Source organism: Oryctolagus cuniculus, chromosome 5 (assembly GCF_051225735.1).
Source record: "Oryctolagus cuniculus isolate XC-2025 breed Fujian yellow rabbit chromosome 5, ASM5122573v1, whole genome shotgun sequence".
Classification (NCBI taxonomy): Eukaryota; Metazoa; Chordata; class Mammalia; order Lagomorpha; family Leporidae; genus Oryctolagus; species Oryctolagus cuniculus.
The window spans coordinates 124,704,729-124,721,575 of record NC_142871.1 but is presented as its reverse complement, the minus strand read 5'-3'; the positions used below and the strand labels follow the sequence as shown (position 1 = coordinate 124,721,575).

Here is a 16,847-nt window from a genome sequence, read left to right as displayed (position 1 = left end):
AATTGATTAACTAAGAATAGATTTCTGCTCATGAAAGTGTCATGGGCAATTTTAATTTCCATATAATAAGACTACAGAAACAACTCTAAGGGTCTGAGTTAGTTCTCCATTGCTTTTCTTCCAGAAGTGTTCACATTTAAGTCATAAGGAGTCTCACACAAGATTTTAATAGCATTGCTAGGGTTAAATATCTATTTTGTACAAGTTACAGATCATGTGATTTAAATGCTAGTTATGGGTGAGGTGTGGTAAGTAAAGGAATCTCTGTTCTGTAATGTTAAGGCGGAAAGTTACTTCTCCCCTTCCCATGAAATTTCTTGAATTTGTAGAGTTTATATTTTAAAATCACCTAGGAATGTAATTGTTAAGGTTTTGTCACAAATTATGATTTGCAGTGTAGTACTTTTGTGTTGTGTTACAGAAACAAACTTTATTTTGTGCCTGCTCTTAACTGAAGAGCGAGTTTTAACTGCACTTCACCCCTTAAAATGTTTTTCCGTTGCTTGGGTTTGGTACAGATGAAATGTGTAAAAATTTTCAATCCTTTTGGTTTTCTTTTAGATAAACACGGTTGAGAATCTCCAAGGGAAACTTTTTAGCTTCAGAGGTCTACTTTAAAAAGCTCTTCTGATGGATATAAAGTCAAATACAGTACTCCCCACCTCCTACACACAACACCTCCCCTCCCCCTGGAAAAACACTGGGCAACCTGATTTGGTAGAATGAATAGCAGAAAAAAATATATATATATATTTAGCTGTTAACCTAGGATTCAGCCGTAACAAGAACGATTGTCACTATATCATGTTAGCGATTTTTTCTTTTCAGGCCAAGTCCTAAGCCTTATGGGAGGGAGACTCACACAATTTGTGATTATCTGTTTTGCTAAATGTGATATGTAAAACACACCACTGTTTAATATGGTCATTTCTATACTACTTATGCAAAATAAAGTGGGTCCTTTTCCCATATTTTCTCATATTGAATCAATTTTCATTTTTTTCTAACTAAAGAAAAATCTATTATGTTAAAAGTATGCAGTAAAATAATAATGTCCTAGAGCTCTTGAAAAACCTTGGTACTAGGACAGATTTCTTTGCTTTTGAAATTCACCCAGATGGGGGTAAAATCCAATGGCCTTCTTGTAGCACAACAATACTGAAGAACATCTTGGGATGTGATGGATCGTATGTTCAGGTGAACTCCACCGTGAAAGCCTGTCTTTAGCAGGCAGTGCGCTTGGAACAGAACACTGCTGCCCTCCTCATGGTGGGAAAAGCACATCATTATAATTACACTGTCTTCTTGCACAGTACCTTCCACATCTTACAGACTTAAAAAAATTATTTCACATTTATCTTGGAAGACTGTGGTTCCTGGAGGTGAAGTTACTTGTGTGAAGTTGTAGTATCTATGCCACAAAAGTGGGGGAAAAGGGCACCCCCTTGGTTTTTAGTGCATTCTTTCTCCTCTACAAACAGTACGGCTTTTCTTCTGCCTCTATTCATGTACTTACAGACTCCATACTTACACTGACATAGAAAGCCACATAGCAGGTGTTAAAACACAATATGCTGAGCGTACAAAATGCCTGCCCTCTGGATGAATACTGCCAAAGGTAGTCAGTTGCCCGGCAGAGGTAGTCAGTTTCAGTACTTTCGAATGTTCACATTTTTGGCATGATGAAGCTGAAAAATTGAAAAGCACATTGTCTCCCTCAGGAGTGCACTGTTGATTATGTCTGGTAGCCACTTGAGGCACTAGGTTAAGGATGCAGAGGGGAACCGAGGGGACTTCTCAGACTGAGAGTAACCGTATGCTCCAGCTGCAGGGTAGTCAGCATGAGTCCCTCTCCCCTGGGATAGCAGAAACCTCCAGCAGGGGCACAGCTGTTGGGGACGGATGCTGACTCAACCTTCAACTCGTTCTCTCTCTCAGTGTTTTAGTTGATAGCTTCCCAGACTTCTGGCTATGGGCAGTGGTGCTCTTTCATGGATTTCTTTTGTTTCCTCCTTTCAAAAATATTCATCAGATACCTGTGTGCTGGGCACTGATTGGGAAGCTGGGCAGACACTTGAAGTGAACAGATGAAGTGAAGGCCCTTCCTTGATGTAGTTTACAAACAAATCTAACATGGTCTCTTGGGCTAGAATATCAAGATGAGTAGGCTGATCATTCCTATGCACATATGTATGTTGGTGAAGATCACTGAAGTCGAATGAGATGCTGTGGAAACTTTTTTTTTTTTTTTTTAAGATTTATTTACTTATTTGTCAGGCAGAGTTACAGACAGAGAGGGAGAGACAGGGAGAAAGGTGTGTTCCATCTGCTGGTCCACTCCCTAGTTGGCCACAACAGCTGGAGCTGAGCTGATCCGGAGCCAAGGACTTGGGCCATCTTCTACTGCTTTCCCAGGCCATTAGCAGGGAGCTGGATTAGAAGTGGAGCAGCCAGGACTTGAACCAGTGCCCATATGGGATGCCGGCAGTGCAGGCGGCAGCTTTATCTGCTAAGCCAGAAACTGGGCTTGATAAAGGACAGCTTTGTGATTTTGAATTGAGTAACGAAGTACAAATAACAGAGCAGCAAGCTGAAGGAACAAGGAAGAAATGGGACTGAGAAACAACCTAAAAGAAACTGATAGTGGCAAAAATATTGACAGGATTTTTTTTGGCTTGTTTGACTGTTTTCCTGGTTGGAGGAGAGGATGTGGTGACTGAGTGTTGGGTAAAGCAGAGTTCATGGATGGGGGAAATTTAGCCCTAAAATGAAAGAATAGTGTCTGCTTCATCATACTTTAGGAACTCTGTTTTAATAAGCGTGTGTTCCAGGTGTTTTGGGAGCCTGGGATTAAATATTTAAACTTGTCTTATGGAAATCTTAATGAAGGACAGAGTAGCACTGAGAGTAGAAAGAGATATGTGGATGTTTGTCAGGCAGGCAAGCCATACTGAGCTATCATAGTTGGGAGTAGGGAGCTACTTTAGCTGGGAGCCAGTGCTCAGTTACCATGAGGGCATTTGGAAGCTCAACAAAGAAGAGATGGGACTAATCTGAATATAGAACCCTAGAGGATAGTTGAGGTAAAGAATTATTGTCAAGGTGCGGTCTCTTGGTTTTTATTTTTTTTTTAAATTAAGAATAGTGTGTTTTATAGCATGTATAATCTTTTTTTTTGCATCCAAAGAGACATATCTTTTAGCTCCATTTTCCTTGAACTATTTTAAGCATAAATATGGTAGGAAGGGATGTGCAGTTTCTAGGCTCTGTGCTAATCAGAGGCACACATTGATAAGTTAATAAAATATAGGCTAAAGTGCGACCCCTAGTCTTGGAGCAGAGAAAAGTCCTATTAGCCTCAAAAACTGATTCTTTGGGATCTTGGCTTGACTTTAATTTGCATCAGATTAACTTCTGAAGATCAAGGAGACAAATATACCATTCCAAGATGGCCAACTGGAATAGAAGATGAATAGCAGAATGGCAAGATAAGAAGTGTGGCTTTGTCACTGATCATGTTCAGCCTGGCAAATATCCTGTTTTGCACCTAGACTGTAAATTTCTTGATGACTTGGGCTATCCCATTGGGTCCCACTGCAGAGTGGGCATTTAGTAAATATGTGTAGGGTCATTAAATGCTAAACATGTAGCTCAAAGTAAGGAGACCGTATATAGACTATCTTTTTTTAAATTTCTTTTATGACATTTATTTATTTTAAAAGCAGATTTGGCGGGGGTAGAGAGAGAGAGAGAGAGAAGGGATCATTCATATACCAGTTCACTCCCCAAATGACTGCAGTGGTTTGGGCTGGCTCAAGTGGAAGCCCACTGGCTCAAGTTCAGGAGCCTGAAACTCTGTGTGGGTCTCCCACATGGATGGCAGGGTCCAAATACTTGAGCCATCTTCTGTTCTCCCCAGGCGTAGGCATCACAGGCAATGCCTTAACCCACTGCACCACAATGCTGGCCCTGGGCCATATTGTTTCTAGAGCTCTGTATAGTCAGGAACTCCAAGGTTTCACCTGCAGGTTCTTCCCATAGAGCTGACCAGACTTTCTATCTTTTAACCTGTGATCCAACTGAGACCACACCTAAGTGCTTTCCAGGCTGTAGACAGGCCATGCCTTCATGTATGAAGAAATCTACTGATGGGACATCAACCTTCCTTCTGTGGCATAATTGCTATGGACAACCTAACATGGGGTTTCAATAAAAATGTACATTTATTTTGCAAAGAATCCAACAACAAATGAAGGAAATTTTTGCCTGCCTTTGAAATGGGTGGACCTCGAAACATTGGTCTGTTTGAAGTGGCATCCTAACACGTAGACAGATGCTTTGCTCCTGCCTGCCATTACCGGGCTGGAGGACTATGTCCTGATAAGACATTGTTTACAATGAGAATTTATTCTCAGTCTTTAAGCTTTTCTGATGTGCCATTGTTGCTGCTGTGTTTCCTGTTTCATGTAGGTGGTAGCCCTCGGAGAGGTACCAGATGGGACTGTGGTTACTGTCATGGCGGGTAATGATGAAAATTATTCCGCTGAGCTCCGAAATGCCTCTGCTGTTATGAAAAACCAAGTAGCAAGGTTCAACGATCTGAGATTTGTGGGCCGGAGTGGACGAGGTAGGTCTCTGATTTTTTTTAATACTGATAATGGAATAAGCACATTAGAATCCTCTGGTGAAATGTAGACTAGTCTGTGTACAAGTCAGCACCTTCTTTTGGAATTACTGAAGATTTTATTTAAATACATCCAGACGCAGTTGAGTGTTATTTCTGAGTACTCAGGCCTTTTTCATTTGTTTTATGATATTTAAAATTCAAAGCATATAAGGGAGAGAACAGAACAGTTGGAGGATCAAATTCTGAATTGTGAGGAATCAAATAACCAACTAAATTGAGTGACAAAGGGGTAAGAAAAATGAATGTCTTGGGTCAGTTTCCTAATCATATCGGTTTTACTTTAAATTGTAGCAAGGACAGCCAGCATAATGCTCTGTACTTGTCACACATTACCTCTATATGATTTAATTTGCTTTCACAATAGGAATCTATTAAAAATCATGTTTTTTTTTTAATGGAAGGCTTTTCATTTGAATGAGTGACTAATGTATTACTTATGTGAGAATGAGAGTGTAAAGTTGCCTAGACAGATGAATGATCAGGATTGTAGTGGTTCACACTTGTTAGGGATTTCCACTATCTCAATCCACATTCAAAGGCTAAGAATCCTTAAAAGGATCATAAAAAAGGAAATAATCCCTTTAAGGGTTTCCACAGCTGTTTCATAAATGGAGTTAATGTTTTTTAAAAAGTCTAGGGTGGCCAATATTTTGGCTTTTATTTACTTTCAGAGAGACTTTTTCTAGTCATCCATCTGTAAGATGTTCATTTATTTATGTACTGAATCTAATATTTCCATTTTAAGTATTTTGATAAGAGCAGAGAAAATATATCATTTTAAGACTGAGGTGAAATAAAATTAGAAAGCCCATGGCATCACTGCAACTCAGGTTTGAAATAGGAAAGAGGAAGCACCCGTTTTTAAACCATGTCTAATAATTGTTCTTTAGTTTGGATCAGATGTCAAATTATTACCATTGTAAAAACTTGATAAGGGAAATTCAAGCAAGGCTGTTTCCGATGAGTAGTTTTAGTTTACTTTCTAGGAACAGGGCCAAGAAGTTGTACTTTTTCACTTAAAAAAAAAAAAAACGATGCATGCTAATGAGAAACTGTCACTGAAAGGTTGTTTGAAATAAAATGAGGCACAGAGCCTCTGGTACAATCAAAACTAAAAGAGTTATCTGTCCATCAGTTTTATTTTACTTTCATTAAATGAAAAAAGGACACATCTGATATCAGCACTGACTGATTAGGTTTGTGTGTGTGTGTGTGTGTGTTTCCCCTCAGTTACTGATGTAGGTACACAGTACAATTAAAAATCTCTCTTGTCCTCTCTCTCTTCCTCACTCCCTCTCCTTATGCTCCCTCTCCCTCTTTCTCTCTGTCAGAATCAGGAGAAATGTGAACACGATGATTTACCTGTGTAGTCCAAATTGCATCTTTCTTCTTAAGACTTTCTTATTAACTATAGCAACAAATTCAAGTATTTAAAGGATTTAGTGAACTATTTAGTATTACTTTATAGCTTCAAGCTAGTGTTTTCATTTATCTTGTTTTTGTATCATAGAGATGCTGCATAGGTTTTTTTTCTGATCAATTTGAGTAGAAACTATGGCAAAGTGATAGTGTACTTTGTAAACCCTCAACATATTTATTTAAGAAACTTCAAAGAGAAACAAAGGGTGTGCACTGTTTTACTATATTGGCTTTCTGAGTTTTGGCTGGTTTCCCAAATAGCAATTTTTATATTTAAAAAAAAAAAAGACAGACTTAACTGCTTGCAGACTTTTCACGCATGGAAGATGAAGAAAGCTTCTTTTGATGAAGTGTAATTATGTCCAAACAGAGCTGACCCCCTCCCCCTATATTTCTTATGATCTTAACTGAAGAAAGTAGGATTTTTCCTTTGAAGCAGCCGGGACTTGGTGGAGGATCTGAAATGCTACAGTCTGCTGCCAGAGGCAGGATGGAGAAATTGGTCCAGACTTGTCTTCCAGACTTAGATGGGGGTGGGGGCAGTGGGTAGACAGAGAAAGGAAAATTGATTTATCACTAATAATAGATTTTTTAATCACTGTATTAACATTGTATGAAAGGAAACAGTAGTATCAAGCTGAAATGAAGAGGAAGAAAAAGATAGAGAACACTGATAAGAGATTGCACTCTTAAAAAAAAAAGGCCAGTGTTTCAGTGGCAGGAAACTCTTTAACCTGCCTTTGTACCCTTTGCACCTGACCTGCTTTGTAACAGATTCTTTCCAGCTTCCTCTTTGATTTTCACACTTCTACTTTTCTCTTAAATTACTAAGGCTGGACCAACACGGTGCTACCATTGTATTTTCTGTCTTAGCTTACATTTCCTTTTTTGGTTTTAGCAGCTTTAACAAATACAAAAGCATCAAATTCTTCAAATACTACAAATTTTCACTGGCAGGAATATAAATTCTCAAAAATTAAAAGATATTCTAAGATTTACCAAGGAGTCCTGTCACTACTAACCTTGGCTTTATGGGTCATCTTGTGAACACAGCCTTGAAAGTGCTGTGGAATAAAAGTAGAGCATCAAGGAAACTTGCATTGACTTCAGAGTTGCTTATGGTTTGTAATTGTCTTTTCCTTTTCTCTTCTCTATATACTTATTTATTTGAGAGAGAGATCCAGGCAGAGAGAGGGGGAGACAGAGAGAAAAGTCTCGCATCCACTGGTTCACTCCCCAAATGTCCATAACAGCTGGAGCTGAGCCAATCTGAAGCCAGGAGCCAGGAACCAGGAGCTTCTTCTGGGTCTGCACACAGGTGCAGGGTCCCAAGCACTTGGGCCATCTTCCACTGCTTTCCCAGGTGCATTAGAAGAGAGTTGGATTGGAAGAGGAGCAGCAGGGACATGAACTGGCATCCCTGTAGGATGCCAGCACCTCAGGCAAAGGCTTAGCCTACTGCACCACAGTGCCGGGCCCCTCTCCTTTATATTTTAAACAGAAGTGTTTGAAATGACTTTGGCCCTTTTCTTTGTTTTGTACTTCCTCTGTTTTGACAGCAAGTATGCTGCTTTTAATTTACAGGCATTGTTAAGTATCTACAGTGTACAGATCATGGTGCTTTGTCAATGTAGGATGCAGTCTGCTCAGACTCACTCTGTCCCCCCACCCCCAACTATTTCTGGCAGCCCCTTAGGCTAGGTTAGAATTCTCTGTCAGTGTCATTTCCCTCTGTTTACATATGACTTGAGGATGTTGTAGTTCTTGGATGAAGCTGTGGGTGATAGAATTAACTATCCCGGTCAGTACCAGCTCCATAAGAAGAGACTTCTTTGACAAGTAAGAGCTTGCATTCTTATCACTTATGGAAAGTGATAACAAATGGGGTTTGGGGACACACACACACACACACACACACACACATTTTAATTTAAGGAAATCATGAATGCCCACGTGAACATTAGACTTAGGAAATGCATCGTTACTGAAAGATGAAGAACCTCACTGCTTCTGAGAGTTTCTTCGGTATAACAAACATGTTTATAGTTTCTGAGAGCTTTTTCAATAAAACAAACAAGTTTCTTCTGAAGGGGACAATAAGAATGGAAGGACCCTCTTTGCCTTTTGTTTTAGTTGAGTCTTGACTCTTGTGATTTGATTTTGGAAGACCATCAATGGCTTCAATGTCTGTTTCCTCCCCCAAACCCACCCCTTTCTAAAGTAAGTATTTATAGAAAAAATGGCTCCCCTCTGAACATTTAGATGTTTGAAGGGTGAGTTTTGAGTTTTGCTTTTGTTCCTTCATGATGGTGGATTTGGGCAATACATAGATGATTTTTAAAATCCATAATAAATTGTAAAGGTCTACAATAGAAATATTCCCCCAAATGAGTCTAAGTAAACATATGGGCAGCATTTCTAATAAGCTAATTATAGACATTAAGCATAATTTGAGATAGATGCATCCTTAATTTATTAAGATTAGTGCCATGGATGACATCTGCCTTCCAAATAGCCATTGGAGGCACTGTTGGAAATGCAGTCCTGGGTCCAGAGTGGCACTTTTTAATGTTTCAATGTATGTTAACTTTCAGTCCAGAGATTTAGCGATCTCAGTCCTCCAGAACTTTCCAGGGCTTTTGAGAGTCTCTCCTGAAGCAGTGCCTTCCTATTTAAGTTTCTAATCTCCATTTCTATAGGCTTTCAGTTTCCTGTAACTAGTTTAGACTTCTGGCTATCTTGTTCTTCTGGTTAGTCTTCTTAAAAATGTATTTTAAAAAATTGTTTGAAAGGCAGAGAGACAGAGAGAGAGAGAGAGGGAGGCAAGAGAGATATCTTCTAGCTGCTGGTTTGCTCCCCAGATGCCGGCAACAGCCATGTTTAGACCAGGCTGAAGCCAGGAACTGGGGAATCCAATCTGGTCTCCCATGTAGGTGGAAAGGATCCAAGTACTTGAGTCACCACAGCTGCCTTCCAGAGTTCACATTAGCTGGAAGGTGGAATCGGGAGCAGAGCTGGGATTTGAACCCAGGCCCTCTTGATTCAGGATATGGGGAATCCCAAGTGGTGGCTTCACCAGTGCACCAAATGCCCAGCCTGGGTTAGTCTTAATGTTTATAATAAATCTTCTTTTGCCTAAAAAATTAAGTTACTTAAGACTATGTAATACCGGTAACACTCTAAAAAGATATGCTTTCATCATCCTAAGAGATTACATTTGTCCGTTTATATCCTTTGTTGCTTGAACACATAGAACTGATTGAGACGTATCTAGAAATAAATTACACATTAATATTTTTAAATGTTCTTTGGAAAAGTGACAGAATAATAGTAATAAAAAAGAAACTTCATTTTGGAGTCTGAAAGGACTGAGTTCAGATCCTGATTTTTTCCATTTATTAATTTTTTTAAAGATTTTATTTACGAAGTAGAGTTAGAGACAGAAAGAAAGCACTTCTCTCTCTTTTTTTTTTTTTTAAGATTTATTTATTTATTTGAAAGGCAGAGTTACAGAGAGGCAGAGGCAGAGGCAGAGAGAGGGAGAAAGAGAGAGAGAGAGAGAGAAAATTCTTTCATCCGCTGGTTCACTCCCCAAAAGGCCGCAATGGCTGAAGTTGTGCCCTTCCGAAGTCAGGAGCCAGGAACTTCTTCCGGGTCTCCCACACAGGTGCAGGGGCCCAAGCACTTGGGCCATCTTTTGCTGCTTTCCCAGGCCATTAACAGAGAGGTGGATTGGAAATGGAGTAGCCAGGATGCTAAGCTGTGTCCAAATGGGATGCCAGCACTGCAAGCGGAGGCTTAGCTGGCCTCTCCATTTATTAATTGTTTGACTATGGATACATTACTTAGCCTCTCTTGGGCTTCAGTCCCTCAAAGCAAAAAGCTGGGGAGGTTAAATGCAATGATATGTATGAAGTGGATGCTCTTAGTAGGTGTCCAATCAGTGTTCATCTTTCCTTGTTTACTCCTCCCCACATTTCTATCTGTCCTATTTTTCCCCCTTGGCTGTGGAGGAAAATAGCCAAGAAGACTTAAAACTGCACACACACACACACACACACAGAGTAACAAATGATGTGTGTCTTAAACAGATTTCAGGAACTTACATGGTCTAGGTTGAAAAGAAAACCCATTCACTAGACCTGACAGCCGAAGACCTGTTCTACATTAAGTCTTGTCTGTAACCTGTTCCATATTAAGTTTTGAAAAGATTGCATTAAACTTTGCATTGCTACATATTGTCTAAGATTTGTGTTCTGATTTAATACCCTCCACTTTCAGTAGAGAGCAAAAGAGTCTTTGACCAAAAAAACAAAGCAAAACAAAAAGGAGCTTTTTAAAGGTCGGTTATAGGAGCAGACTAAATGAGGACTCAGCCCAAGATTGCTGAATGTTTTATTGAGTCACTGTTTCACGCCCACCTTTTCCTGTCTTGTAACAGTTTGCAGTTTTGACTATCTGACATGACTAACCGTTGCAAATCTAACTGATTACAACTGTCAGTGAGTCTGTGTAACCGGGTCTGGTGTCTTCTTCTGGAGAAAGCAGACACCCCAGTCTGCTGCAAAATCTTTCCCTGTCTTTGCCCTCCTCTTATTTTCATCGCTTTGGGCTCATTAATTTGAAGCATCAGATGTACTATTTCAAAGAAGCACACCCCTGCCTAAAGTGAAGCTTCATGTTTATCTCGAGAGATATCATATACATTTAGCAAAAAATCAGGCTCTGTCAGGGAGTTGTTTCAAGGTTTAACAGCATGGCTGTATGTTAGGTGAGGGGCGGGCAGGGAGGAGAAAAACTTTGTTCCAGTAATGATGAAATCATCATACCACAGGCACATTAAGGCCAGGACAGGAGACACTGGCTCCTGTTAAAATGATTCCCATAAGAACTTTCCTCTTTCATCTTCTTATTGTAGTGCAGTTAAGCAAATGAAATGCTAAAGCCATGTGAAGTAAATAACATAATCAACAATGATTTACCATTGTTCTCTCATGGGGTCGTGACCTAATCCTAAATAAAGACTTCTAAAATTGTCTGTGCTTGGATGTGTTCCTGATGTTGGAGAAAACCGAAAGGAAGAGAACCCTCAAGTGGACCAGGGTTTTGTTTTTATACAGCTGTGGCTACTGAGGAGCTTGTTTGGAAAGGGTACTGCCATGAAGAATGCTAAGAATGGTCTTGACACTCAGCAAGTTCCGAAACATCCTGAAGTGGTCATCAGAGGGTTTCTAGCTTACCGTAAGGAGTGTGGCTCTCGTCTTTGCTTCACTGCCTCCTCGAAGAAAATCTGGACATCTGTGAAGCTCTTATGGTCGTCAGTACTATCGTTTATACTCACTATGTCTTCCTTCTTTTTTTTTTTTTGATCTGCAGGCAAGAGTTTCACCTTGACCATAACTGTCTTCACAAATCCTCCCCAAGTAGCCACCTATCACAGAGCTATTAAAGTTACAGTGGATGGACCCCGGGAACCCAGAAGTGAGTACTTACTTTTGTGTTAAAAAGGGTAAGAATTTGCTGATACCCTAGGAGGAGTTTTGTTCCAGATGAGTTAGTGTTACTTTCATGTACATAGTGTGTCTTTGCAAAGTTTGTTATCCGCATAGATTTTTAGTGAGGGACAGTTAGTAGAACTATGGAGTTAGTAGAAAATCAAATTACAGTTTTTAACTTTTGCCACAGCATTGCTAAGGCCTTTGTAACTTTGAGAATCCTTGATAATTAGTCACTGTAACTATTTGCTAAGAAATTCTGCTCATCCACTGTACATAATAGACAGGACAAAAGAGACCCATGAGAGCTGAGGAAGAAAACAATAAACTTAAAAATCTTGAGCTTAGTCAAAAAGCATTTGTGTATGTTTCCCATGGCCTAAGAATGTGTTTTAGCTTTTTAACTCGCCCACTCAATTCCCTTTATAAAGAGCACTCTGCTTAATTACAAAGAATTTATTTGCAAATGATAACTTGCTTGATTGTTACAACACCGTTGCTTGGTCATGTTTGAGTAATTGTTATAGATAATTTCTTTTAACAGATAGAGTCAGACCAGATTTAAACCCACCCTAGTTCATTTGTCCTTCTGGTCAGCCAGAGGTTTAACCAGCAGTCAGCTTAAGGTAGTACAGCTGATCTGTTTAGGCCAGTATGTGTTTTACTTCTAAAATTAAATTGAAACAGTTTGGCTTTCCCCTCAAAACTGACTTGAACAAACTTGGCATAGCAGTACTTAAATGTATTTAGAGATTAAAAATTATTTGACATATAGAGCACAATTCTGTACCAATAGAAACATCCTATAGAACTCTGCTGTTGCTGTGTGAATACATTAGAGTCCTAGCCATTGCATTTAGGGAGTTAAATTTGATTTGTGGTGGAGATACAGCTGCCAAGAATATTTGTCCTATAACAGTACACCTGCCTAGATCAGGAGAGTGACATATCTTCCCCTGAAATGAGAAAAAGCCTGGTAAAGGTTTTGCCCCTCCCCAAGTACCCTGATTTTAAGCAGTGGGAACATACGGTGGCTTCCATCCCTTTTGCTGCTGTCTCTTTTCACAAAGGCTGACTGCTAGCCTGAACTAGGGAGGTTTCCTGCCTCAAAAGCAAGTCTTTGAGGTTTTTGTTTTCTCCTCCTTTCATGTGTATGGCAGTCTTCCAAGTTCATAACATTGGGTCAGTGCTAGCCCTGTGTTCACATTGGGAATGTCCTACTAGGTGGTTGCTATACACATGTGTGTGAGCCCCAAGTCTTGAGTCCGTAAGGCCAGTGGTTATGCAGTGCTGGTGAACAGATGAGGGCAGAGGTATCTTGCTTGGTTTGGGGCTTTCCTTAACTTTTCTGGACTTGCTGTAAATCAGAGATAATGCCTTCTGATGCAAGACAACTTGTAACCTTTTTATGTAACTAGCCGTTGAGTTTCTGAAAAGGCAAGGGTGTCCATTTTAGTAGCGCAGAAGGCAGGATAGAAGTCTTCACATTTAGCACCACGAATGCTTGTCTTTTAAAGATGTTTCCGGCTGATCTCAGTTGCTCTTCTTAGTTCTTAGAAAAACCATTAATGTGTGTGTATGTCTGTGTGTGTGGATGTGAACGTACACTCCAGAGTTGATGCTCAAAAGTTTCTTGTTGGGAGGAAACAGGAAAAGGGGGTAGGTGCTGCTCCACTCTCAAAGACATGACAAAGCAGAAGGCAGAGCAGCGCTGGGAAAGTTAACTTCTGCTTCAAGTGTGGATAGCATTATCTTATTTCAAAGAGGCTTTGGGAAGAATTAATCAATGTATAGACTCATTGCTGTGAGAAATGCTGTGAAAGCAGTGAGGGTAGGGGTGGAGGGAGTCACTGGTTTATGTGGGACCTGCGTTCAGGGTTGGGATGGTGCTGAGGGTGGGTGGGGGAAGCAGATACAGATCTGTGAGTGGCAGACCACCTGTCTTAGATCAGCCTGAACAGCATTTCTTGGAAGCTGAATATATTTGTGAAAATGTGATGTCATTTCCCTGACATCATGTGGTCAGTTGCTAAAGTCAGAGTCTGGAAGTAAGGATGGATCTGGTGTCAGTAACAGCTCTAATCCTACAGCCTGGACTCTGTCATGTATTATTTATTTAATTCTTGTTCTTGGCCATTCAGGGTATTGACTATATTGTAGCACTCTTCTCAATATTAGTCTTTAATTTTGACACTCCTAGTGTGGAAAGCATACATGATTTTTCATTTTTCTTCAAAAATGAGTATTAAAGAATTTTGATTGACTTGGTGTATGTACAAAGTTGAAGAGAGGAGCCTCTAGCACATAGATTGGTGGAATGATTTTGTCTCTGTGGCTCATATGGTGGTTTATGGTACAAGCATTCAACTCCACCATTTTAGTGCAGAGCAGCCCAGGCTAATACATAAATGAATGGTCAATAAAACTTTATTGATAAAAACGAGTGGTAGTACACATTTGGCTTACAAATTATAGTTTGACAATCCTTGCTCTAGATTTCAAAGTCACTTATTTTATAAACTTTTAAAAGGGAAAGGTTTTAATAAAAGGCTTTCCTGAGAAGAGGAAGAAAAAAGACAATGCAATTGTTTTAGCGTGCTCTTCTCTAAAATTAGAATTCCTTAAATAGTGGTTATTTTTCATAGAAATAGTATACTTCTGTTTATTACTGTGGTGGTTTGAAGGAGTTGAGAATTTTGTACCATTGGTTCCTGCTACTGGAACTTTTCTCATTCCCCTAAAGATCTGAGTATGTGTTGAAAAAACTGCTTTGAGTAGCTCAGCTGTTTGAACAAGGGCAAACTCTGGGTTGGGTTAAGATCTTTATGTCAGACTGCTGGTATTGAAATCCCAGTGCCGTTTATTAACTGTTCGGAGATAGACAAGTTACCTAACTTCTCTTTGCTTTGCTTTTCTCGTCTTTTAAAGTGAGAATAATAATAATAAAAAATAATAGTGTGTTCCCCATCAGTTGCTGCCAGGATGTTAAATGGTGTGTGTAAAATGGGTAGCACAGTGACTGTCATGCATTAAGTGCTCATTAAATGTTAGATATTATTACATCAGTTTTCTCTAGTGTCAGAGGTTTACTGTAGTGCTTTGCTTATCATATGCTTCTAGGAAACAGATACCATCAAGATTGTTTTCACTAGGATATTATTTTTTCCCCTGTAGATGGCTCTGCTAATTTTTGCTCAATAGTAAACGACATTAATAATTGTTATAAATCATGCTTTGAGCAGACATCATGCTTTCCAGGGATAGCTGGTGCAGAACTGATGACAAACACTATTGTGCAGAGGCCAAGAGAGGATGCTGTGGCACTACTAACCCACTGAGGCCCTGCTTATCAACGCATCTGCCAAGACTTGCTTTTCACTCAAAAATCCAAAAGGTTTCATCCTCCTATGCTTTCTGTCTCTGGCAGCTGAACCAGTGCTGTCACATCACAAACAACTTCTTTTCTTAATATACACATCTGGCGTTGGCAGTTGGACTAACTTCATAAGAGCACATGATCATCACTCATTACAAGATTAAAAAGTACCCCATGGCATCATTGATGTTTTTTAACTTTGATCTTTTGCAGTTGTGATTCATCTCAGTTATAAAACTTCCCTTTAAAGGAACATAGCCGATGACTTATTAGAACCTTCATCTTAAGTAGCGTAAACATGAAAACGGTGCACATCTTTGCAAAATGCCATTTATTTTCTTTGCCAGCTTATCATTTTAAGACATGACATCATACTTAAGATCCCAAATTTGTAAGTCTTGTGTTTAGGCGAGGCGTTTTGACCTTCTGTTGGCAAGTTAGCTCTGAAGACAACTGCCGTATGTTTGCCAGCAGGAGAAGTCAGTGCAGCAGCAGCAGCAGCAATGGTAATGAATTTGGATATCTTACTCTTTTAAACATCAGATCCCATTAGGATCCTTTGTTCCATTTATGCACTTGGTTTGACCTCCAGTCTGATTTAAGAAATATCTACAGGAAGGTGAAGACTAGGTTGGCAATGTCATATTCTATAGTAGCAGTAGTTCCGAGTTAGGGAGGAGGATTGATGGAAAAAGGTATTACTGACTGTGAAGGGGTTGGAAAAAAGTAAACACCGTGCATAGTCAGAGTCCCTCTAATTCCCTATTGTGTATTTGATTATCTATTGCTAAGTAACAAACTACCCCAAAACATAATGGCTTAAATCAGTAACCAGTTTATTATTTCTCCCAATTCAGTGGGTTGACTAGGGTTCATCTGGATGGTTTGCTTGCTGATCTCTCTCTCTCTCTCTCTTTTTTTTAAAGATTTTATTTATTTATTTATTTGACAGGTAGAGTTATAGACAGTGAGAGAGAGAAAAGTCTACCTTCTGTTGGTTTACTCCCCAAATGGCTGCAATGGCCAGAGCTACGCCGATCCGAAGCCAGGAGCCAGGTGCCTTTTCCTGGTCTCCCATGCAGGTGCAGGGGCCCAAGCACCCGGGCCATCCTCCACTGCTTTCCCAGGCCTTAGCAGAGAGCTGGACTGGAAGAGGAGCAACCGGGACCAGAACCGGTGCCCATGTGGGATGCCGGTGCCGCAGGTGGAGGATTAACCTAGTGCGCCACAGTGCCGGCCCCTGCTCATCTCTCTTGGGGTTGCAGTCAGATTGGGGCTGGGGCTGGGACATCCAAGATGGCTTTACTCATCTGTCTTGTGCCTTGGTGGTGTGGCTGAAAGTTTGGGCTCAACTGGAACAATGAGACAGTGGGGCTTCTTTCTCTCTCTCTCCTAAAGCCCCTCTCTGTCTCTCCTCATGGCCTGTCCATGAGATCTCTCCAGCAGTGGCTGACCTCTTATATGGCAGTGCAAGACTTCATAAGGTGCAAAAATGGATGCTTCCAGTTCATTTTAAGGTTTAGGTTCAGAACTGGCACCAAGTTGCTTCTTCCATAGTGTATTGGGTAAAGCAAGATACAGGAGCAGCTTGAACTCAAGAGGAAGAAACTACACAAAGGTGTCAGTGATGGGCTGAATGGCTCACTGGACCTCCAATGTCATCAGCTTCCACAGGTGCTGAACTGGAATGTTGTTGAAATGGGAGAAATAACTTTCCAAGATACTGTTTTCTGAAAGGCCTGCTGGCTTTTTTTTTTTTAAGATTTATTTAGCTTTTGAAAGGCAGAGATATATAGAGAGGGAGACACAGAAAGAGATCGATCTTCTATCCGCTGGTTCACTCCCTAAATGGCCACAGACCAGGTCTTTT

At 40.1% G+C, this 16,847-nt stretch overlaps 1 protein-coding gene across 11 annotated transcripts in view; it reads left to right on the top strand.

Moving 5' to 3' along the window:
* The window catches only part of RUNX2 (RUNX family transcription factor 2), a 359,432-nt gene that overhangs the window by 108,956 nt on the left and 233,629 nt on the right, over nt 1-16,847 (top strand). For all 11 annotated transcript variants that reach the window (XM_070074039.2, XM_070074031.2, XM_089333873.1 and 8 more), the window contains 2 exons: nt 4,471-4,627; nt 11,483-11,587. In XM_070074039.2, the coding sequence (XP_069930140.2) occupies nt 4,471-4,627; nt 11,483-11,587 (262 nt within the window). The remainder of the gene's footprint in view (nt 1-4,470; nt 4,628-11,482; nt 11,588-16,847) is intronic.